Source organism: Phacochoerus africanus, chromosome 12 (genome assembly GCF_016906955.1).
Source record: "Phacochoerus africanus isolate WHEZ1 chromosome 12, ROS_Pafr_v1, whole genome shotgun sequence".
Lineage (NCBI taxonomy): Eukaryota > Metazoa > Chordata > Mammalia > Artiodactyla > Suidae > Phacochoerus > Phacochoerus africanus.
In genome coordinates, this window is record NC_062555.1 from 70,456,851 (window position 1) to 70,481,373 (window position 24,523).

The following is a 24,523-nucleotide window of genomic DNA, read 5'->3' on the forward strand; positions in this document are numbered from 1 at the left end:
CTACACCATAGCTCACAGCAATGCCAGATCCTTAACCCACCGAGCGAGGCCAGGGATCGAACCTGCAACTTCATGGTTCCTAGTCGGATTTGTTAACCACTGCGCCACGATGGACACTCCCTTATTAGCTTTAAATTCAGTTCCCTTATCCATTGCCTTTAAGTTTTCCGGTAACTCCACATGACTGAACTATCCTTCAGGTGGACACGTAATTCAACTGATACGCTTAAAATCTTCTTCGACCTTCAGAAACTTAGGGCAATATGTGAAAAAGATTCTAGCTTTTAAAAAAAAAAATGACTCAATATTTTCTGTCCGTTTAAAAACATCGGTAACATTATAAAAGCAGTCCCAGAGAGATCCCTTGTCCCTTCTGCCATGTGAGGGCACAGTGGTAAGACAGGGGGAACCAGGAAGCCGAGCCTCACCAAACACACCTTGACCTTGTACTTCCTAAACTCCAGGGCTGTAAGAAATAAATGTCTACTATGTATGTAACGCCTGACTCCTTGGAGAGCAACAGTAGGATTTTGTTAAGGCATCCCCTGTTTAGCCAAAGAAAAGTCAGTTACACTGTTATATATAATCTGTTCAGTAGTCTAGTAACTTTGCACTTGATTTTTGTCTATTTATAAAAATTCATTTGGTTGCTAATGTATAACACATCCAGTTGACGTTGAGTATAAATTTAAATACCTTTCTTTTCCCTCCCCCCAAAAAAGGTCCATCGTCCAATACGACATGCGTTCTTAAACCTTTTTTTTTTTTTTTTGGCCTTGCCTGCGGCATGTGGAGATTCTCGGTCCAGGGATTGAACCTGCACCACAGCAGTAGTGACCCAAGCAGCTGCAGTGACAATACTGGATTCTTAGGCTGCACCACAGAACTTCTCTCAAACTTTATGGGGTAAAGAAACATTGTAAAAATGTTACATTCTTTCCTGAATCAGAATGATTTAAACAACAGAGTTCTGTCTATAAAGATTCACTTTCAATAGCTCTTATCCAGCTATACTTAAAAGTAAATCTTTTTTTTTTCTTTTTTCTTTTTCCTACAGCATGTGGAAGTTCCTGGTATGGAAGCTAAGCCACAACAATGACAATGCCAGATCCTTAACATGCTGAGCCACCGGTGAACTTCTGAGAGTAAATCTTGAAATACCAACTCTTCTGTCTGCTGAGTATGCAGACCTGTCTGAAAACAGAGGCCTTTAGGTAAATCACTTATCTGAAAGGCCTGCTGTACAGGTCTACTCTCTGGTTGTGCACACCAGCCACTGCTTGTATCCTCCCTCACAGCTGGAGATCCCAAAGAGAATCCTAAAAAAGGTGGGTTTGTTTGGAGGGTGGGCCCAGGCAAGGATGGGTGGGGATAGAGGGTGTAGAAGGCAAACAGGAAATTGTTTCTTTTACGCTCATGGGCTAAACCTATTCACATACTGGTCAGCTAATATTTTTACAGCTGGTTTAAGTTATGTGATTTCTGAACTCCTTAGTAGGTGGAGACCTGCTTCCAATGAAGTCTGGCCTTCCCTTTTATGCTAAGGTTACCTTTTTCCTTTAATTATAGTTGATTTACAATGTTGTGTTAAGGGTTACTTTTTATTTTTTGGCTGCACTAGGGGCATGCAGTCAAGTTCCCTCGCCAGGAATTGAACTGTATCCACAGGATCCTCAACCGCCTAGGCCACAAGAGAACTTCAAGGGTTACTTTGTACAGTCTCCCCCCCCCCCCCCCCCCCGCCAAGCCCTCTAAATTTCCTAAGGCCGAACATGGGGCAACCATCAAGCAAGAATGACACCGGATACGAAGAAATAAAAGAGTGATTTCTGAACTCAAAATATGTTGGGTCCTTTTTCCTTCAGGAAAGGGAGACAGGATAGACAAGCTAGACAAGCATCAAAGGACCAGACAAGGAGCGCCGTGGGGGCGTAGGAGCTGAGCCGTCGCAGGCCCAGCCGGGGTCAGGCCACGTGGCGTCAGCTTCGGGTCTGCGGGCGGGCGGGCAGGCGGGAATGCGGGGCCCCAGGCGGCTGCCCGCAGTCCTGGGGCAGCGGGTTCCGGTCCACGTGGCCGCCGCAGGCCCAAAGTCCAAGGGCGGCGGCAGGGCCCGGGGTCCACGGTGTGCCTCGGCTCCCCCAGCAAAGCGGGAATAAGGAACTGGACAGCCGCTACCGGGCTGCAAGCACGTTCCCGCCCCTGCCTTGGGGGGGGGGGGGGCAGCGCGCAGCACTGCCGCCCCCGACCACAGTGGCTGTTTGCCCGGTGGGGGGGGAACCGGAAGCCACGAGGGGGACCGCCCGCCCTCTTCTCGCGAGACGTGGGACAGGAAGGGGGTTGGTCGGGCGATGGGAACGTAGCCAATGAGCGAGCGGGAAAGGCGTGATCGACGGCCTCCTCTAAGCCCCGCCCCGGCTGCGGAGGCCGCGGTTGCCGCCTGCCTCTCCTTCCCCTCCCCGTCCTCCCTCCCTCCCCCGCCCCGCTCTTCTCTTCCCGTCTGAGGTGGCGGCCGGCTCCGTCCTCGCCAGCTCCGTGTTCCCTGTGCTCCCGCTTCCCTTTTCCCTCGGGCCCGGGCCGGCCTGCGTGCTCCCCTGCCTCCTCAGGGTGGCCGCCTAGCCCCCAACCCTAGCGGGCTGCGCCTTCTGCTTTCTCTGGGCTTCCGTCCGCCCCGGCCCCGCCATGAATGAGGAGTACGACGTGATCGTGCTGGGCACCGGCCTGACGGTGAGGCCCGGCGGGCGGGGGACCAGGGCCGGGGCCAGGCGGGAGGGGCGGCCGCTCGCCCTGCGCCGCCCCCGCGGGCCGCGCCGCCTTGCAGGGGCCTCTCCCAGAGTCTCCCGGGGGCCCGGCCTGCGGCCGCGCGGGCGAGCGGCGCGTCCGGCGGGGGGGAGACGCCCGGAGATGGAAGCGGGTCCGGCAGGTGCCTGGCTGGGTCGTGGCGGCCGAGTGAGAGGAGGTGGGGAGTGCGAGTCCGCGGCGCCACGGGAGAGACCAGGCCGGGCCGGGGAGTTGCTGCGCCTCCCTGCTGGGGGGGTGGCCTCCGACTCGGGAGCGGAAAAGCCGCCGCGGGGTGGGGGAGGGTGGGGGCCAATCACAGCGGCGTTTCCTACTTGGCTTCAGCCCCTGCTACGAGTCAGCCTTGGGGACAGGTCATTGAGTAATCACTGTTGGCAGGTAGTTACGTTCGGTGAACTTAGACTTTTGGAGAAAATTCGTCTTCTCATCCTCCTCCCCACTCCCTTCCCTTTGACCACCGTCCCCGCGCCCTTGAGCATCTGTAGAATAGGAAATGGGTTTTCTGCACAGGTGTCTAATGCTGTCGCACCTGACGTTTGCCACCTTTCCTTTTGTTTGGTCTGTCTCTGCCTCCGTGGTCTCTTCTGGACCCTTTCCCCTGAGAAGGGATTGGGGTTGGGTTTCTAGAGGCCAAGTTCTCTACTACTCCACGGTGCGCCTCCTACCAGGGTAAATTCGTTTTCCCAGTCATCTGTCTGCGTAGAGAACTTGAGGTAACACCCTGCAGAGAATGCAGGCAGGTGTTTTTCTTTTAAAGAAAATGAAGACCGTCCTGCAGAAGAGTTCCATTTAAAGAGCAGGCCATTTCCGTTATCAAACGTTTTTTTGAAATTTGAAGTTTTGACTCTGAGCTGCTTCGTTTTAAGACAGGCACTGATTTTGAGCTTGTGTATCCTGTGTAATCTGATCTCAAAGTCCTGAGTCATTTCACATATACCATGACCAAATTTGTGGAAATGAGTTGTAATCGCTCAAGATCAAATTAATATTTTTTTCGGGTAACACTCCAAAGTAACTTTAGATTTCTTTGGATAAGAGAAAACCTTCGAACTTGCATTTGGCTAGATTTTAAGGAAAAGATTGTTAGAAACCAGAATGGCACTTTTGTGACCTGTCGTTTTTCTATTTATAGTGATTTATGGCGATGGTTGGGTAATATTCATGATGAGCATGCTCGTAATGCATACTTGATTATGTTTGACTAGTCCAGAAAAAGACAAGCGATTGGTTAGGAATCAGTACCAAGAAGGTGAGCTGGCTTACCTAGAAAGCTGTTTAGTGATTCTGAATGCAAGGTATTGGGCTGAATTTCTATCTTGGTAATGAGATAAAAGACTGTTGAATGCCTAAATGAAAGAAAGGTGTCCCGTCCCCTCCGCCAGAAGTGCTTAATCGGGATTCTGAGCTGAGCTTAGTATTTTGTGGTGGATTTTGCCCATTGAAATGGGCACTGTTGCTGCAAGCGAATTGTAAGAGCCAGTTGGTTCCACTGTTTTTCTACAGTTAATGCTGGTCTTTCAGATTTGCTCTCCATTAGGTCAATTAAGCATGCACAAATGAGTGCAAATCCATCATCCTGCAGGTTTCTACATGCCTAGTTCAGAAGCATCACTTTGTATCAAAGATGGCATGTCTTACTGCATAATAACCAAATTCAGAAAATGCACTTTACCAAAAAAAGATAATGCACTTTAAATTTTCACTTGGATTAATTATGACCTTTTTGAAGAATTGTAGATGTGTACTTAACTGGAAATCAGACCAATTTCTGCTGTCGTTTTATAGTGGTGATAAATGTAATCCCTGTGAGCCTTCCTAGATTGTTTTTTTGAGGTATCTTTTGAGAATTATGTCGATTCAGAGCAGTCACACTATCACCGTTGATAAGAGTAGTGGCGGTGGGATGATTTTGATGATGTCTTATACCCTTACTTTTAGTGATAACAGGGACTTTGGTTACTTACATGAAGAGACCACCAAAGTAAAAAAGCCTCAAGTTAGAATTAATTTGGAGTGTTTAGAGTAGACATACCATTTAGTTTAATTTTTTTTCTTTGGCTGTACTCCATGCATGGGGAGGGTCCCCGGCCAGGGATCAAACCAGCACCACAGTTACAACCTGTGCCACACCTGTGGCACCCCTGGATCCTTAACTCACTGCACCACACAGGAACTTCCTATTTTGCTTAATTTTTGGTTTCTAAATAGTGCATGTGATATCAGTTACGGGTACTAAATAGTCCATGATCCCGTGTGCCAAGTACTTTCAGAGCGATTAACGTGACCCTTTTAAAATAAAGTGTAAGGAGGTGCTGGAATTTCTCTGTGTTGAGTATTTGCCATTGTTTTGTATCAACTGTTAGGTCTAAAATAGGGTCAGATTAGTCCACACATATTGATAGAAACGCTAGTAAAGAAGACGCAAAGAGATTTGGTATAAACTAGAATAAAAATCTTCATTCTGCCTGGGAGAAGTGGACTATTCCGTATAATTGAGTTTTTTAAGGAGTTGAGGGTTATCCCTCTAAAGAACCCTAACTTTTAGATAAAGGCCTTACTGAATAATATCACAGCTTATTTAACAAACTGCAGAACATAATTAATGCACTTGGTTACTAAGATTTCACCTCAGGGTGGTTAATTACTGAGTTGTGCTTTAACATAATGGAGCCATTGGAACCTAGTGCGCTTGCTCCTAAGAACTTTGGCCTCCTTGCTCTAAGTCCTCGACTGCTCTGCTTTGGGAGTCTGCAGTCTGGTCATTTTCTTCCTCTTTGCTTACTTTGCAGGGAACTGTTGACAGCTCTTGACCACTTAATTTGCTATTTCTGATTGACTTTGGGCTCGGCAAGAAAGTCTTGAGTCTCTTAAAAACTGTGTAAAATAAGGGTGGCTAGGTCCACAGCTGTTTGTGCTTCCAGGGGTGTCGTGGTTTGGTTTTGGTCTACATGGAACCCTCGTAAGGAGTCACGAATAGAAAAGGACACTTTAGTGATACTAGCCGGATTAGTCTCAGCGTTATGAGGTTAAAACATCGTTTGATATCCCAGGCAGACTTTTCCTCCTTCCTCTGTTGAGATTTTGTGATTTCAAAGGGGAGTTTTTGTACTGATTTGAAAATCTCAGGTGTTCCTGTGGTGGCTCAGCCGGTTAAGAATCTGACTAGTATCCATGAGGATTCGGGTTAGATCCTAGCCTCGATCAGTGGGTTAAGTAAGGGTCCAGCATTGCCGAAAGCTGCGGCGTTAAGTCACAGATGCGGCTCGTGTCTGGCGTTGCTGTGGTGTAGCCTGGCAGCTGCAGCTCCAGTTTGACCCGTAGCCTGAGAACGTCCATATGCTGCCCAGGTGCGACCCAAAAACAGAGAAGAAAAAGAAAAAAGGAAAAATCACAAATTGCCTTTTATATTTGCTCCTTGAAAATCCTTGCCATTGCGTTAGGGTTCTGTGGGCAAAGGACTTTGTGTCCTCTGCAGTAACAATGATAGGACCTGTATGTGCACACGTCTTATTTTTTGCGAGGTATAACTACCACGTAGGCGGTTTGTGTTTTATGTCGGCCTTAAGCCTACTGGTCCAGTAGAATAGAAGTCAAATTAGACATATTTCAGCATTTAGAGGTAGTGTGAGACATTTGGTTTGAAAGGCCACGAGGTAAATGTTTGGCTCACGTAAAAGATCATCTGTAATTACCTTTATCTCTCCCCTCCCGGTACCTGATTAAAGACTTAACTGGAGGAATGGCTCGGTTCCAGTTACCTGTGAGGGTTGTGCGCGATTATGGGCAATTAAAAAGGCCAACGCACCTGCCTGTGAGTAGCTTCGTCGGGGGGGGGGGGGGGTAACTAGAACACCAGTTCATCCGAGAAAGAACTGTGAGGGCCGGGAGAGAGATGCACGTGTGGGAACTCAGCGGAATCGGGAAAACCTTCATGAAGAAGGAGGTACTTAAGCTGCCTTTTAAAAATACTGAAAATAAGGGCAAGGGGAGGGGAGTTAGAGGAAGGTAATGACAAGGTACAGACTTGCCCTTCCAAGACAGGTAAGTGCTAGGGAGGCGACGTACACGATAGAGATAACTAACACGGCTCTACGTCACGAGTGGAAGAGGGTGTTTTTTTGTCTTTTGTCTTTTTAGGGCCGCACCCGTGGCATGTGGAGGTTCCCAGGCTAGGGGTCTAATAGGAGCTGCAGCTGCCGGCCTACACCACAGCCACAGCAGCTCGGGATCCGAGCCATGTCTACGACCTACACCACAGCTCATGGCAACGCTGGATCCTTAACCCACTGAGCGAGGCAGGGGATCGAACCCGCAACCTCATGGTTCCTGGTCAGATTTGTTTCCGCTGCGCCTCAATGGGAACTCCTTTCCTTTTCTTCTTTGCCACACCTGGGGCATGCGGCTGAAGTTCCTGGGCCAGAGATCGAACCCTAGCCACAGCAGTGACAACCCTGGGTCCTTAACATGTGGCACCACCAGGGACCTCCTCTGCTTCTTGAGTTTTTGTACCCATATGAGAGGATGGGTGGTCACCAGACCTCCCGAGGTCCATGCTGTGATGTACGTAGGTCAGACGGTTATGCCCTACCCCCTGAGTCTTCACAGTGCGTCTGTCCGTTATGTCTCACAACTGGAAACAGAGTTTTAAAAAATATCGGTAAATACCGAACATGAGGAGGAATGATGTTCTAGGCAGAGAGAGCAGTATGTCAGAGTCTGTGTCTTCATCTCTCTGTCTGCCCAGATGTATGAAGAGGGAGTTTATATTGCCTGAAACAGAAGGTTTGGTGTCGTGGAAAGAGGGTCACCTAGAATGTGTAAGATACTAAGCTGAGGGAGTTCCTGTTGTGGCTCAGCGGAAACGAACCCGATCACTATCCATGAGGATGCAGGTTCGATCCCTGGCCTTGCTCAATGGGTTAAGGATCCAGCCTTGCCATGACCTGTGGTGTAGGCCGGTGGCTGCAGCTCCAGTTCTACCCCTAGCCTGAGAACTTCCATATGCCGGGGGAGTGGCCCTAAAAAAGCAAAAAACAAAAAAAGATACTGTTAGAAATTTGAATTTTATCTTCTAGGCAATGAGAGGGCATTTTGAGCAGGAAAGATATAGTTAGTGTAATTTCAAGAAAAGTTATCTTTTTTTTTTTTTTTTTGGCTTTTTAAGGGTTGCACCTGAGGCATGTGGAGGTTCCCAGGCTAGGGGTCATATTGAAGCTGCTGCCGGCCTACACCACAGCCACACCAGATCCTAGCCGTGTCTGCGACTTACACCACACCTCACAACAACGCCGGATTCTTAACCCACTGAGTGAGGCCAGGGGTTGAACCTGAAACCTTGTGGTTCCTAGTTGACTTTGTTTCCACTGCGCCATGACGGGAACTCCAGGAAAAGTTGTCTTTTGACAGCTTTTAATGAGATGGATTAGAGGGGCAGAGACATTTAAAGAAACACTTATTTTTTTTTTTTTTGTCTTTTGTCTTTTTAGGGCCGCATCTGCGGCATGTGGAGCTTCCCAGGCTAGGGATCAAATCGGAGCTGCAGTTGCTGGCCTACACCACAGCCATAGCAACGCCGGATCCAGGCTGCGTCTGCAACCTACGCCACAGCTCCTGACAATGCTGGATCCTTAACCCACTGAGCAAGGCCAGGGATTGAACCTGCATCCCTTGTGGATACTAGTTGGGTTTATTACTGCTGAGCCACAATGGGAATTCTCTAGTTTTAGTGTGGGTTTTTTTGTCCTTTTTGTCTTTTTAGGGCTGCACCTGTGGCATATGCAGGTTCCCAGGTTAGGGATCTAATTAGAGCTGTGGCTGCCGGCCTGCACCACAGCCACAGAACACCAGATCCGAGCCGAGTCTGCGACCTACACCATAGCTCACGGCAACACCAGATCCCCCCAACCCACTGAGCGAGGCCAGGGATCGAACCGACGCTGGTTCCTAGTTGGATTCCTTTCCTCTGTGCCACGACAATTTTGGATGTCAGTCTACGTTCTTATCCTGCTCAGGTCAGTTGTGGGTGAAACTAAATGCGAAGAGCATGCTTATCCGTTAGATTTAAAACCACTATGTTGGTAAGGATTCATTCATATAAAAGTTTCCTGGTAAAAGTCATTAGTTTTTATTATTTTTTTGCTTTTTAGGGCCACACCTGGTGGCATGTGGGAGTTCCCAGGCTAGGGGTCAAATTGGAGCTGCAGCTGCCAGCCTACACCACAGCTCATGGCAATGCCAGATCCTTAATCCACTGAGTGAGGCCAGGGATCAAACCTTCATCCTTATGGTTACTAGTCGGGTTTGTAACCCTCTGAGTCACAATGGGAACTCCAAAGTTATTAGTTTTTTTTTTGTTTTTGCTTTTTCTTTTTAGGGCTGTACCCTTGGCATGTGAAAGTTCCCAGACTAGGGATTGAATCGGAGCTGTAGCTGCCAGCCTACGAAATAGCCACAGCAACTTGGGATCCAAGCCACATCTGTGACCTACACGCCAGCTTACGGCAGCATTGGATCCTTAACCCACTGCTCGAGGCCAGGGACTGAAACCACGTCTTCATGGATGCTAGTCAGATTCGTTTCCACTGCATCAAAATGGGAACTCCCAGTGTTCTTGGCATATGATGGATGGCCCAGGCTCTTTCATGTGAAAAAAGGGAATTCGTTTAGAGTATTTTCTCTGACTTGGATGTGCTTGGCTTGTTATTCTGTATTCATCAGACAGTAGTAGTAGATTTCAGTTTTGAGTTGTTAATTAGGGAAAATATTAAAATTTTAGAGTCATTAATGTACATCCTGTACGCAGGTGTAGTTGATAGTTCACTGATGGAACTTATCTCATGTTGTCAAGTAAAAAAAAATTTTTTTGGCTGCATTAGTGGCGTGAGAAAGTTCCTGGGCCAGGGATCTAACTCATGCTGCAATAGTGACAACACTGGATCCTTTAACCCCTGGGCCACCTTGAAAACTCATGAAGTGCAGTTTAAACTATTTGATTTGTGCTGCTATGAATTTTATTCTCTTGGTAATGTAAAAGCAATCTTTTATACATGGATTTAGAAGAATCAGCGAACCTAACCTGCAGATTTTTAATTAGCTTTTGTCATATTTGCTCAGAGTAATGCCTTTAAAGGTGGTTAGAATCAGCTCTTTGGACTCTGCTGAATCCCTGTGTAATTGGGTCCTTTATTATAATAGTCTCAGCCTTCAGTGCTTGCTTTAGAGCTGTGGTCCAGTGAGTGGGTCATACTCACAGTGGACGTTATAAATAGAAGCTGTGCAATGCTCAGAGGTGCTGTGATTTTGCTTCCGAAAGTTGAACCCTGAAGTCTGCTCTTGTTGGCTGGAAATGTGACTGTTTGGTCTTCCTCTGTTTATGTCATCATCTAGTTTTGAGATTGTAAATATTCTTCTTTCATATAATATACTGAACTATATATGTTATTGAACTATATATCATTTTAAACAAATGATATGCTTTTGATAATAGAGTTGATTTTTATAGTTAAAAATACCTCAGTTCTATTTATGAAGACCTCCTTATTTAAAAGCCAAGGCATGGAGTTCCCGTCGTGGCCCAGTGGTTAGCGAATCCAACTAGGAACCATGAGGTTGCGGGTTCAGTCCCTGGCCTTGCTCAGTGAGTTGGGGATCCGGTGTTGCCGTGAGCTGTGGTGTAGGTTGCAGATGCGGCTCGGATCCCGCCTTGCTGTGGCTCTGTCGTAGGCCGGTGGCTACAGATCTGATTGGACTCCTATCCTGGGACCCTCCATATGCCGCGGGAGCGGCCCTAGAAAAGGCAAAAAGACAGAAAAAAAAATAATAAAAGGCAAGGCATGGAATGGAAGATGTTTGCAACACATATAAGCAATAAAGGACTTTTATGTATTCAGTGTATATATATATATATATAAAAGGAATTTTTATATAGCAGTCAGAAAAAGATAGCCCACTTCTAAAATGGGCAAATAGGTGGCCCCTGGTGGCCTACTGGGTTAAGGATCTGGCATTGTCACTGCTGTGGTGTGGGTTCGCTCCCTGGCTTGGGAATTTTTCCTTGCCATAGGCTCAGCCAAAAGGGGAGGGGGGCAAATAATAGGAAAGCACTTATCAAAAGAAGATACTGTAATTATCAGTAAACTAAAGTGGTCAGCCTCATTAGTTGTTAGGAAATTCGAATTAAAACACATCCTAACTAGAATGACTACAAAGTTCAGGAACACAAGTATTGGGCAAGGATTTGAAACAATAGGGAATTGCTGACAAAAGTATAAATTAGTACAACAGTTTTTTTTTAAGCTGTTTGATAGTATCTGCTGAGGTTGAACATGCTTGTACTCTCCTTGATAGATATCCAGCAAGTGCCTACATAAAAGACTCTCTGAGAACATTTATAGAGCCTTGTTTGTAATAGCCAAAACCTGGAGACTGTCCCATGGCGTCCGTAGTGGAATGGATAAGTAAGTTGTGGTGTAAGCTGGTGGCGTGTTCCTTCAGCAGGCTCCTCTGTGGCTTTGTTGCCCTAGATGTGATCCATGGGTCAACTCTTCTGCAACACCTGAGAACCTACAGAAAGTTAGGCCTCACCCCAGATGCACTGAATCACAATCTACAGTTTAACATGAATCCCAGGTATTTAATAAAGTTTGAGCAGCTCTGCTTTGCTAGTGGTTCTTGAGAGTGGTCCTGGATCAGTAGCATTCGCATCACCTGGGAAGTGGTGAGAAATGCAAATTCTCAGGCTCTACTACACACCTGCTGCCTCAGAAGCTCTGGTGATGAGGCCCCGCTGGCTGAACAGGCCATCCAGGTGATGCGGATATAAAGGGAAGTTTCGGAATCTGGAATTTATATTACTAAGAAGTTCATAGGTGATATGAAATCAGGAAGCACTCTGAGATCCAGTGCTGGTAGGTTAGGTAAACCTGTTAGAATCTAGATGGCCAAATTGTAGGGTTTTTGGCCATAGGGTATTTGTCACAGCTCTAGTTCTGCTGTGGTACTTTGAAAACAGCCAATATGTAAATGAAAGAGCATGGATGTTTACCAGTAAAACTTTATTTGCAAATGTGGCCTGCAGGCTAGATTCGACTCCTGTACTTGGAGGAACTCCTGCTCTAAAGCAATGAGTAAATTTCAACTACAAACAAAACACAGATGTGTCTGTAAACAGAAATGTTGACTAAAAGGTGTATACAGAAAAATAGGCTGTAAGGTTCCATTTATTCAGATTTCAAAACAGGTAGAACACATCTTTGCTCTTAAAAGTCATGAGCATGGCTGGGGCTAGGGAGTGATTATGGCTGTAGGAGGCCTTCTGGAGTGTTCATAGGTTTTTTGTTTGTTTGTTTGTTTGTTTGCTTTTTGGGGCTGCACCTGCAGTATATGGAAATTCCCAGGCTAGGGGTCAAAGTGGAGCTGTAGCTGCCGGACTACACCACAGCAACTGAGGATCCGAGCTGCATGTGCAACCTACACCACAGCTCACGGCAACACCGGATCCTTAACCCACGGAGGGAGGTCAGGGATCGAACTCGCATCCTCATAGATATTAGTCGGATTCGTTTCCACTGCACCACAATGGGAACTCTCTGTTTTGTTTCTTGATAGGAAATGATACACCCTCCTAGAATAAAATCTGAGCCTGATAATAACTAATTTATTTTTCTGGTCGAGCATGCTAAACTTCCCAGGTCAGGGATCAAACCCGTGCTACAGCAGTGACAACCCTGAGTCTTTATTTTATTTTTGCTTTGTAAGGCCACATCCACGGCTTATGGAAGTTCCCAGGCTAGAGGTCAAATGGGAGGTCCAGCTGCTGGCCTACACCACAGCTGCAGCAACGCCAGATTCTGAGCTGCATCTTCAACCTACACCACAGCTCACGGCAGTGCCAGATCCTAAACCCACTGAGTGAGACCAGGGGTGGACCCCGCATCCTTGTGGATACTAGTTGGGTTCCTAACATGCTGAGCCACAGTGGGAACTCCCAATGCTGAATCTTTAACTGCTAGGCCATAGGAACTAAAACATCTAAAAAATATGAAAATGAATAGATTATGGAGGAAATAAGTAAAGTAGTATGTGTGAATTTTTGAAAATAAAGGTTTTAGAGTCAGGCTTCTAAGGGGATGAGATCCTCTGTTTTCTGGATAAATTTGAGAAGCAGTTGGATAGTTGGATTTATAAAGATTTGAGGAACTTCCTTTGCCTTAAAAAATCAAGCTCTTACTACCTGAACTCTGGTGTAACCGGGGTTTTATTTATTTATTTTTTTGTCTTTTTAAGGCTGCACCCATGGAATGTGGAGGCTCCCAGACTAGGGGTCAAATTGGAGCTATAGCTGCTGGCCTACACCACAGCCACACCAAATCTGAGCCACATCTGCCACCTACACCACAGCTCACGGCAATGCCGGATCCTTAACCCACTGAATGAGGCTGGGGATCGAATCTGCGTCCTCACGGATGCCTGCTGAACCACGACGCGAACTCCTGCTTTTCTTTCTTTTGCCCGCCCGCTTGGCATATGGAGTTCCCAGGCTGGGGATCCAGTCCAGGCCACATTTGCTGGGACAATCCTGGATCCTTAACCCACTGTGCCAGGCTGGGGATTGAACCTGTGTCTGAGTGCTCCAGAGACACCGCCCATCCCATTGTACCACAGTGGGAACACCTGGTGTAACAGTTTTCAGTGACTGTATATCCCAGCTCTGTGTTTCTTTTCTTTTATTTATTTATTTATTTTTTTTTGGTCTCTGCCATTTCTTGGGCAGCTCCCGTGGCATATGGGGGTTCCCAGGCTAGGAGTCTAATCAGAGCTCTAGCCGCCGGCCTACGCCAGAGCCACAGCAACACAGGATCTGAGCCACGTCTGCAACCTACACCACAGCTCACAGCAACGTCGGGATCCTTAACCCACTGATCCTTAACCCTTAATCATGGTCAAGTTCGTCAACCACTGAGCCACACCGGGAACTCCTAGCTCTGTATTTCTTCCCATTAATCCATTGATTGGATTCTTTCTTGTCTCCCCCACCCCCAGTCATAATTTATATGCCTTGGTATATCCATGCTTAGTTACTTTTTTCCTTAGTTACTTTTTTTCTGTTGATTGTCAATTTAGCAACGGTTATACTGGATGCTTTAAGGCTCTAGTTCTCAGACTCTTGGTCTTGGGATCTGTTTATACTTTTAAAAATCAAGGACCCTGGGAGTTCCCTTTGTGGCTCAGCAGTAACAAATCCAACTAGTATCCCTGAGGATGCGGGTTTGATCCCTGGCCTGGCTCAGTGGGTTAAGGATCCAGCGTTGCCGTGAGCTGAGGTGTAGGTCGCAGACACGGCTTGGATCAGGTCTTGCTGTGGCTGTGGTGTAGGCTGGCAGCTGCAGCTCTGATTTGACTCCTCACCTGGGGAAACTCCATATGCTATGGGTGCAGCCCTGAAAAGATACACAGAAAAAAATCGAGGACCCTGAGGAGCTTTTGTTGATAAGGGTATCTGTCAATATTCATCCTGTTAGAAATCAACGCTGAGAAATTTTTAAAAGTATTTTTTATTAATTCACTTGATAACAAAGATAAACCTATTACATGTTAACATGAATGATAATTTTTTGAGATATAGCTATGTTTTCCAAAACAAAAGAATTTGAGAAGAGTATCATTGTTTTAAGTTTTCTGCACATCTCTTTAATATCTGGTTTAAAAGATAGTTGGATTCTTATCTGCTTTGGGGTTCAGTCTTTTGTGATTTTTTTCTTGGGTGAAATATATGAAGAAAATCAGGCTTTATACAGATGCGTAGTTAGAAAAAGGAATTTTTTTTTTGCTTTTTTTTTGCTATTTCTTTGGGCTGCTCCCGTGGCATATGGAGGTTCCCAGGCCAGGGGTCGAATCGGAGCTGTAGCCACCGGCCTACACCAGAGCCACAGCAAGGCGGGATCCGAGCCGCGTCTGCGACCTACACCACAGCTCACGGCAACGCCGGATCCTTAACCCACTGAGCAAGGGCAGGGACCGAACCCGCAACCTCATGGTTCCTATTCGGATTCGTTCACCACTGCGCCACGACGGGAACTCCCTTTTTTTTTTTGCTTTTTTTTGGAAAAAGGAATATTTTAATGGCCTCTCACATTGTTGTGGATATCCCTTGAACACAAGTGGCAGGGTTTTTTTTTTTAATTAATTGAAAAAGGAGGAGTTCCCATGTGGCTCAGCGGTTAACGAAGCTGACTAGCATCCATGAAGATGCAGGTTCGTTCCCTGGCCTTGCTCAATGGGTTAAGGATCTGGCGTTGCTGTGAGCTGCAGCTCGGATTCTGTGTGGTTGTGGTAGAGGCTGGCAGCTAAGCTCTGATTCGACCCCAAGTCTGGGAACCTCCATATGCCATGGGTGCAGCCCTAAAAAGCAAAAAAAAAAAAAAAAAAAAAAAAAAGAAATCTGAAACTCTATCAGTGAACATTTCATATTCTGTTATGTTAAAATCCACTAATCTGGCTTGCACTTTGAATTCCTCTTGTAACCTTCTGCATGACTTTGTAACATCATTCAGTGGTCGCTTGGCAAGTGCTGGATTACTGAGTAACGAAGATGGTCTAAATTGTTGACACATGTCATTGTCTGATATCAGAAACTCGTGTTTGTTAATATCTGATGTTATCTGAAAAGTGCTTTAACTCTTGGGGCTCCGACATGCCCTTGGTAGTTACAAGTTTTCCAAAATTCAGATTTTCATTCAAAATTTTCACTTTGTTTTTGGCACAAATAGTGTCAGTTATTTTCCTATAAGTTCATTTTTGAGACTATGTCTGCCAAATAGCTAAGTCTGCGTAATCATAGTTTATTGGTCAGTTGGTTTTGCAAGTAAAAATGATCCATGAAAAAAGTAGCTGGTTTAACTTACAAATTCGTCACGCAAAGGCTTTCCTTGAGCCAGAGCTGCTTGACGTGTACTTGCCATTTTGCTACACAGGATGTGTAAAAGATGGTTTTAAGGGGGTATGTTTAACAAAGGTGATTTTTAATGCTTCATCAAGGACAGTCTTAAGTGAACTGACCTCGCTTTTAAAACTGTGAGTGCCTTGTGAAGAATATAAGGACTAGTGCAGTTAGAGCCACTGCCTTAAATTTGGTTTTATCCACCATTGATCTTGCACCATCAGTACAGACGTAACATGGGGAAAAAAGTAAATAATGTCTTTTTTTTTTTGTCTTTTTGCCATTTCCTGGGTGGCACCCACGGCATATTATGGAGATTCCCAGGCTAGGGGTCTAATTGGAGCTGTAGCTACCGGCCTACGCCAGAGCCACAGCAATGTGGAATCCGAGCCGAGTCTGCATCCTACACCCCAGCTCATGGCAATGCCGGATCGTTAACCCACTGAGCAAGGGCAGGGACCGAACCCGCAACCTCATGGTTCCTAGTCAGATTCGTTAACCACTGAGCCACGACGGGAACTCTAAAAAGTAAATAGTATCTTACTGTCATCATGAAAATAGTTTAACCTTGGGACCCAGAGAGGTCCACAGACCACACTTTGAACCCTGGTTGCTTTAGAGCTTTTTCCTTAACATTATGTCATATATTGCGTATACATGAGCACTAATTACTAAAAGGATGTTTAATGACAGGCTTTTTTAAAAATTAAGTGTCTGTCAGAAACACGCGGTAGCAGTTTGCTTCCTTGGAAGTGACTTGTGCTTTCTTCCCTGTAGGAATGCATTCTGTCGGGTATAATGTCAGTGAATGGGAAGAAAGTTCTTCACATGGATAGGAACCCCTACTACGGAGGAGAAAGTGCCTCGATTACACCCCTGGAAGACGTGAGTATTAGCGTACATTCCTGTGCCTCTTGTGTTTTCACTTTTTGACTTGTGAGTGTTAATTGTGTTTGATTAACTAGTTGGTCTGTAGTGTCATAAGGTCAAGGAGCTCCTAGTTAGGAGCGTGTAGAAGTTTAAATTGTGGCCTTTGTTGCATCTGGAGCGCTCACCTGTTCTCTTGTGAAGTTAACAGAGTGCAAGGTACATGGAGGTGCCTTTTTTGCTCTTTTTCTTTTTTGCTTGTACCCTCGGCCTTTGGAAGTTCCTGGGCCAGGGGTCGCATCCTGTGACCTATGGCATAGCCGCAGCAACGCTGCATCCTTGACCTACCGCACCAGGCCAGGCTGGGGATGGAACACATGCTGCCACAGAGACGCCGCCGAATCCTCAGCCTACCGTGCCACAGTGGGAGCTCCTGGAGGGCGCCCTTTGATGCAGACCTAGCGTATGCCAGGCACAGTGCCACTGCTTCCCACATGGCTTACTTGTCTTCTCAGTCGCTCAGGGAGATTTTATCCGCATTTTTCATGTGATTAAGGTCACAGAGGTGGGCTGCGAACCCAGGTGTTTATACCAAAAAGCTTTTTTCCTTATATTCGAGCATATAGGAAAGTCTGAATAATACCACCAGTGGAATTTTTTTTACTTCACGTCTGTTCGTGTTGTTGGTTTTGAACCACTGAAAGTAATAGAGGAGTTCCCTTATGGCACAGTGGGTCAAAGACCCAGCATAGTCACTGCGGTGGCTCAGGTTGCTGCTGTGGTATGGGTTCGATTCCTGGCCTGGGACCTTCCATGTGCCTCAGGAGCAGCCAAAAAAAAAGGAAAGAAAAAGAGCAAACTCTATGGAAGCACATACAAACTCATGTGAAAACATAGAGCAATGAAAATTATTTTTTAAAAAGAGTAAATGCGTGCAAGTGATTTTTTTCAAATAGTAGAGGGAGGACGTATCTGCAGAACCACTTCGTCACCAAAAGCCGTTTTGGGAGTTCCTGTTGTGGCTCAGTGGGTTAAGGACCCGACATGGTTGAAGATGCTGGTTTGACCCCAGGCTTTGCTCAGTGTGTTAAGGATCTGATGTGGCTCAGATCTGGCGTTGCTGTGGCATAGGCTGGCAGCTCCAGCTTCTACCCCTAGCCCATGGGCTTCCGTATGCTGCATGTGTGGCCGAGAAAAGAAAGAAAAAGTTTGATTTGTATTTTTGTTAATTAAAAGCAAATGCACAGCACCTCTGCAATATTTATTTTAGCATTCATAAGTTTAGTTTAGTTTTTTTTTTGTTTTTTTAGGGCTGAACTCATGACATATGGAGGTTCCCAGGCTAGGTGTTGAATCGGAGCTGCAGCTGCGGGCCTACACCACAGCCACAGCAACTCGGGATCTGAGCCACATCTGAGACATACACCACGGCTCACGGCAACGCCGGATCCTTAACCCACTGAGCGAGGCCGGGGATCAAACCTGCATCCTCATGGATACAGTAAGGTCGGTTAACCACTGAGCCACGACAGGAACTCCTCACATTCATAAGTTTAGTAATGTATTTAATTTACACATGTATTGGAATACTGCTACATACTCTGATTGAAAATGACATGCACTTGTATTGGTGGTGGTATTTAGTTATACCAGAATCACGTCCTGAAGTAGTTATGTAATGAAATTAAGTTTTGTCCCTCTGGGTGTGTTTTGTTTTGGTTTTAGTTGTACAAAAGATTTAACATACCTGGAGCCCCACCAGCCTCAATGGGGAGAGGAAGAGACTGGAACGTCGACCTCATCCCCAAGTTCCTCATGGCTAATGGTAAGGAGTTCCGACGTCGGCTCACGCCGGACGGCGATCCAGGGCCAAAGCGGAAACTAACTGTTGGCAGAGCATTCTGGGTTTGTGGCAGTGGGCTTTATTGTGCCGCACGGTGTGGTGAGTGCCGGGCCGCTGGAGTCGGCGAGCGAGGAGCGGAGCCAGGGCGGCGGGGCCGCTGCAAGTGCTCATCGCGGACTTTCCTCTGGGTACCTTGGTTAACAGGGTCGGATGATGGGGCCTTCAGACACAGCCATGTGGATGCTTTTAGAGTTTGTAGGCTTTCCCAGTTACTTTTTCATATTAATTTCTTCTCATCTTTAATTAGAGGAGCCAAATATCTTTATTTAAAAAAATTTTTTTTTGCCTTTTTGAGGGCCGCTTCCCATGGCATATGGAGGTTCCCAGGCTAGGGGCCTAATTGGAGCTGTAGCCGCTGACCTACGCCAGAGCCACAGCAGCGCTGGATCCTTAACCCACCGAGCGAGGCCAGGGATCAAACCCGAAACCTCATGGTTCCTAGTCGGGTTTGTTAGCTGCTGCGCCATGACAGGAACGCCCACTAAATATCTTTAAAATTGCTGTGATTCTAGCATCTTTTTTTGCGCTAACATTGAAAAACTAAATTGTAAGCATGAGTCTATTTATGTCCCATGAAATAAAGTATGTGCTACCTCTCCTCTTTTTGACTTTATGTTCTATAATTTGTTTCAGTGAATTTTGAATTTTCTCTGAAATTTAACATTAAATAACTGAATTCTCTTGAGGTAAATTGTAAACAAAATTTTATTACATAAATAATAAAACTATTTTATCAAAATTAAAAAACAGAGAAGCAGGAAGGAAATAAAATTCTCATAGCCCAAATTGTAGTATCTAGAATCATGGTTAATATTTGTTATGTAACCTGCGAGGTTTCCCTCCCTGTTCACAGGGAGTCAGGTGGTATTACCTTGGGAACATGGCAGGGGCGTGGGGGGACCTGAAAGTGTGGCTTGGGTAAAGGCAATGTTTTAAGGCTTTTCCTTTGTAGTGCCAGATTGTGCACTCACCAGGAGACCAAGCCCGCTTCTTTGCCAGAGCCTTTATTAAGCACCTCATACTGCTTGTTTTCGTTTTTGTGACTTTGTCATACTAAAGGCCAAAATGATGGATTTTTGAAATATATCTACTTACCAGAGGCTGAAATGCCTTCCAGAGTTTACTGGTTTTCCTTGTGCTTTGCACGTTTTTCTGTGTTTTTGTGTTCTTCCTTATGGATGTAAGAGAACTCATTGTCAAGGCTGTGAAATACACTATTAATGGTGAAAATACCTGTCCCAATTTGTGATTGGCCTTATCGATGTACATAACTTGTAATTTTCTCCTGTACAAGAGCTTTTCATTTTCATCTAGTTATTGGTTGATCTTTCTTCCTTTTATTGGTTTTTTTTTTTTTTTGGTCTTTTTGCTATTTCTTTTGGTCGCTTCTGCGGCATATGGAGGTTCCCAGGCTAGGGGTCCAATCGGAGCTGTAGCCACTGGCCTACGCCAGAGCCACAGCAACTCGGGATCCGAGCTGCGTCTACAACCTACACCACAGCTCACGACAACGCCGGATCCTTAACCCACTGAGCAAGGGCAGGGACCGAACCCGCAACCTCATGGTTCCTAGTCGGATTCGTTAACCACTGCGCCACGACGGGAACTCCCTTTTATTGGTTTAATCTGGAAAGATATGCTTTTCTCTCCACCTCAGCATTATAAAAGTATTCATAGCTGCTGTAATAATAATATGGTTTCATTTTTTTCATAGTGTATAAATAAGTTCATCTATGTTACCATATGAACAAATTTTTTACCCTGTTTGAGAAGTAGTGACAGAAATGTGTTTTTTCAAAACGGTTCATCAGTTACCCCTCAGTGCTGTTTCTTTTCCCCTCCGCTTAGAGAACTTTCATCGTATATTCTTAGACACGAGTCTCTGGTTTCCACTGATTTCTGGATTAATTGTATACAGCATGCCGAAACATCTGGCTGCATAACACTCCTCATTACTCTTTCTTGTTCTCAAAAAATTTACTTTTGAGTATCCTGATACGTTTATCTTTTCAAATGAGCTTTAAAATAATTTTATTTGGTTTCTCAAAGAAGTTAAGTTTGCTATTTTTAGTATATCAAAATTTATTTTGTTTATCCTAGCTTTTTCTTGATCAAGAATTAATGTTCATTCCTTTAAAAAATTTTTTTTTCTTTTTCTTTTTAGGGCTGCACCTGTGGCATAGGGAAGTTCCCAGGCTAGGGGTCAAATAGAAGCTACAGCTGCTGGCCCATACCACAGCCATAGCAACTTGGGATCCGAGCTGTGTCTGCGACCTTCACCACAGTTGGAGAAGCAGCGCCGGATCCTTAACCTGATGAGCAAGGCCAGGCATTGAACCCGCATCTTCATGGATCCCAGTCGGGTTCGTTAACCACCGAGCCATGAAGGGAACTCCTGTAACATTTTTTAAAAGAAGTCTAAATGTGTTAGGCTATAGGTATGCGTTCTGATTGTCCTTTTTAAAATATGGTTTTGGAGACTTCTGGAGGAGTTACTGGACAAGGTGAAGGGGAAATTGGAAAGCTGTCCGTCTTATAAATGGACTTTTATTTATGCTAATTTTTGAAAGTGGTAGGTTTAAGTAAGTTTGAATTATGTGACTCTTACAGGTCAGCTGGTTAAGATGCTGCTTTTTACCGAGGTCACTCGCTATCTGGATTTCAAAGTGACCGAAGGGAGCTTCGTCTACAAGGGAGGGAAGATCTACAAGGTTCCTTCCACTGAGGCAGAAGCCCTGGCATCTAGTAAGTACTTTGCTTTTCTCAGAATAGTCTCACATTTTATAATGGAAAGGGATCTTAGAAAATTCAGAGTCCCCTGTGTCAGCCATCCACCCACTCACGCGGCGACCGTCCCAGCCAAGACGTGGCGCACGTCTGCCATGTGCCGGGCGCCGGCGAGGCCTGGTGAGAGAGTGCGTCAGGAAACAGGACGCTCGGCCGTGCCACTCTGGAGCCTGTTGCTGGGGAAGCCGAGCGTAGCTGGGTCTAGTGGTTCTCTTTTCATAATAGTTCCCAAGAGACGCTGCTGCTTGTGGTGGTTCCTGTGAGCTCGGCTCGGGGAGACACTGCACGTGTGCTCTCCTGCTTGGCTGGGGAAGCCCTTGCTTGGTGGGGTAGGGTTTCTGTTGTGCAGATGAGGAAATCAGGCCTGCGATCACCCAGGTGGTGAGTGGCAGAAGGGCGTCGAAGCCCTGGTGTGCGGGCTCCAGAGCCCAGGCTCCTCGCCCCTCGGTACGCTGGCCTCCGACGCTGCCCCGTCCAACTCACCCTCTGACTGGTGGTGTGTGTTCTCCAGCTTCTCTTTCTAGGCGTTCCTAGCGAGTGTGGAGTGGTTTTATTCTTGGCCTCAAATTGTGTTCTTCACTGGCTCATCAGGGATGCCTGGTTAACATTTTCTATGCTGAGTTCTTAGAAATAGCAGGTGCCCTGAGAAAAGGCCTTTCGTCCTTTGAGGTCTGTGTGTTGCAGAGCCGCTTGAGGAGGGCGAGTGTGTACAGCCGAACTAGAAGGGCCGTCGGAGTTGAGAGGGAGGAAGCTGGGCCTTGGGAGCGTAAGCAAAGCGCCAGTAAATCCTCCAGAAAGTCTGTGGCCTAAATTCCTGGTTGGAGTTATTTTGGCATTTCCTTGAACTCCACGTATTTACTTCTTGCTATTAGGGGAGAAAACATGAGGTGTAAAATGTCGGAGACACTAAAGCTGGAAAGACGCCGCTCAGAATCGTGGCCAGGTGGGGAGTGGCCTGTGAGGGACGGTCTGCCACCTGATGGGGTGGGAGTCAGTGGGCCGGTCCTGGGCTAGACACCGCTTAAGTCATTCCAGTGACAGTGCAGATAATTTAAATAATGTGTTTTCATAGAGATAAGAGTTGAGTTTGAATAGAATTTTTTTAAACAAAGTTGGTATTTTTTAAAAACTTTTTATTCTCTGAGCTCTTACTTAGAACAGCTTCAGCCACCTCCTTCAGTTAATACAAATTGAAGGACTTAGCTTTTGACAGTTTTATTTTTCCCCCATTTTTTTGTCTTCTTAGGGCCGCACCCATGGCATATGGAGGTTCCCAGGCTAGGGGTCCAATCAGAGCTGCATCTGCCGGCCTACACCACAGCCACAGCCACGCGGGATCCGAGCCACATCTGCGACCCACAGCACAGCTCACGGCAACACCGGATCCTTAACCCACTGAGCAGGGACAGGGATGGAACCTACAACCTCATGGATACGAGTCAGGTTTGTTAACTGCTGAGCCATGACGGGCACGCCTGTTTTGACTCAGTGTTTTCAAACATTTACTTGACCGTCAGTTACAACAAAAGATGTAACTGAGAGAGTTGCTCTTACTCTTTTCCTCTCCATTCTCTTCACTTTAACGTGCGATCATTTTTACTTATTTCCGGTTTATCCTCATGTTTCCTTTTGCAAAAATAAGCAGATATGTTTATGTATTTTTAAGGTTAAATTCATTGGGGTTTAATTTATATACAGTAGGATTTACCTGTTTTACAGTGTTACAACGTTTTACTACATCACTGCCTTAATGGCACCTGCTTTTTATGTTAATGGATCGGATTTTGATGTGAGAATGGCAGGCAGGACAGTTCTAGGCAGAAGGAGTGAATGGCTAGGAAAAGTGAGGAGGTGCAAGTTTAAGAGAAAATAAGTAAAACAACTTGCTCTACAGTTTTAATGATAGCTGACGTTTTTGAACATTATGTGCAGGCATGTATGACCCACGAGCTGTGTGTGTAGCGTCTCTAGCCCTCCGAGAATGGGTGCTGTTGTCTGTATCTACAGGTGGGAAAACCGAGGTATGCAAGTGTGAAAGAAGAGCCCACAGTAACATAGCTCACGACTAGTTGGAAGCCAGATTTGTCGGACTCCTGAACTCTGCACTTTTAACTGCCGAACTATCTAGTGTGTAAATGCAGCTTTCTGGGAGTTCCTTTGTGGCTCAGTGGGTTAAGGGCCCAGCAGAATGTCTGTGAAGGTGTGGTTCAGTCCCTTGGCCTCGCTCAGTGGGTAAGGATCTGGTGTTGCCGTGAGCTGTGGCATAGGCCACAGCTGCAGCTCTGATTCAGCCCTTAGCCTGGGAACTTGCATATGCAGCAGGTGCAGCCCTAAAAAAAGAAGAAAATGTAACTCCTCAGATATTTTAACAACTATCGTTCTCTTGTTCTTTCTGCTGCGCGTTTCCAGTTCCTGTGGTGGTTTCTCAGTAATATGCTGTCTAGGTCTCTTGGCCACTTTTCTTGGGACTTGCCCAGTGCATCCCATGTGTAGTAGAGCTGGACCAGACCCAGTGCTCCAGGTGCTGTGGGCCCACTCGTTGTCACTGGCACTTTTGCTTTCCTAGGACAATGTATTTCTGTTAACGTAACCTAAGTTTGCATTTGCTTATTTAAGGTGCTGTGTGTATTTTTTTTTTCCTTTCTTTTTAGGGCTGCACCTGTGGTATATGGATGTTCTCAGGCTAGGGATGGAATCGGAGCTGCAGTGGAGGGCCAACGTTCAGCCACAGCAATGCTAGACCCAAGCTGCATCCGTGACCTATGCTTGTGGCAACACCGGATCCTTAACCCACTGAACAAGGCTCGGGATTGAATCTCCATCCTCACAGACACTATGTTGGGTTCTTAACCTGCTGAGCCACAGTGAGAACTCTATACTCTTGATTTTTTTTTCTGGTAGCTCGTGATGCCAGCTAAAACCTCAAATTTCCAATAATTATTCATTCATTGGTCAAATGTTATTTTGGTAAAATCAGTGAGAAATATACTTGACCTCAGAGTGATGTTGAACACACATGTTATGTTTAGAAATGTTTGAGACATTTTCATGAAGAGCTTTGAAATGTGCCCAGCAATGTCTTGTATCCTCGGCTGAAACTTGAGCTCGTGTGTTGTGTGTTCTCACTCTTACTGCCAGGAAGCTCTGCTTGGCAGGAGGCCTTTGCCATCGCAGAGCCTCGTGGAGGCCAGGAGCCCTTGTGCACACTCCGGTGCCCGGCTGCGAACTGGGCG

General features: G+C 46.0%; 1 protein-coding gene across 1 annotated transcript in view; it reads left to right on the plus strand.

Annotated features, from left to right (window-relative positions):
* Positions 1-2,431: 2,431 nt before the first annotated feature.
* The window catches only part of GDI2 (GDP dissociation inhibitor 2), a 36,086-nt gene continuing 13,994 nt past the window's right edge, over positions 2,432-24,523 (plus strand). The window contains exons 1-4 of the mRNA XM_047754848.1: positions 2,432-2,724; positions 16,511-16,618; positions 18,326-18,425; positions 21,114-21,248. Coding sequence (XP_047610804.1) covers positions 2,680-2,724; positions 16,511-16,618; positions 18,326-18,425; positions 21,114-21,248 — 388 coding nt within the window. The 5' untranslated portion in view covers positions 2,432-2,679. The remainder of the gene's footprint in view (positions 2,725-16,510; positions 16,619-18,325; positions 18,426-21,113; positions 21,249-24,523) is intronic.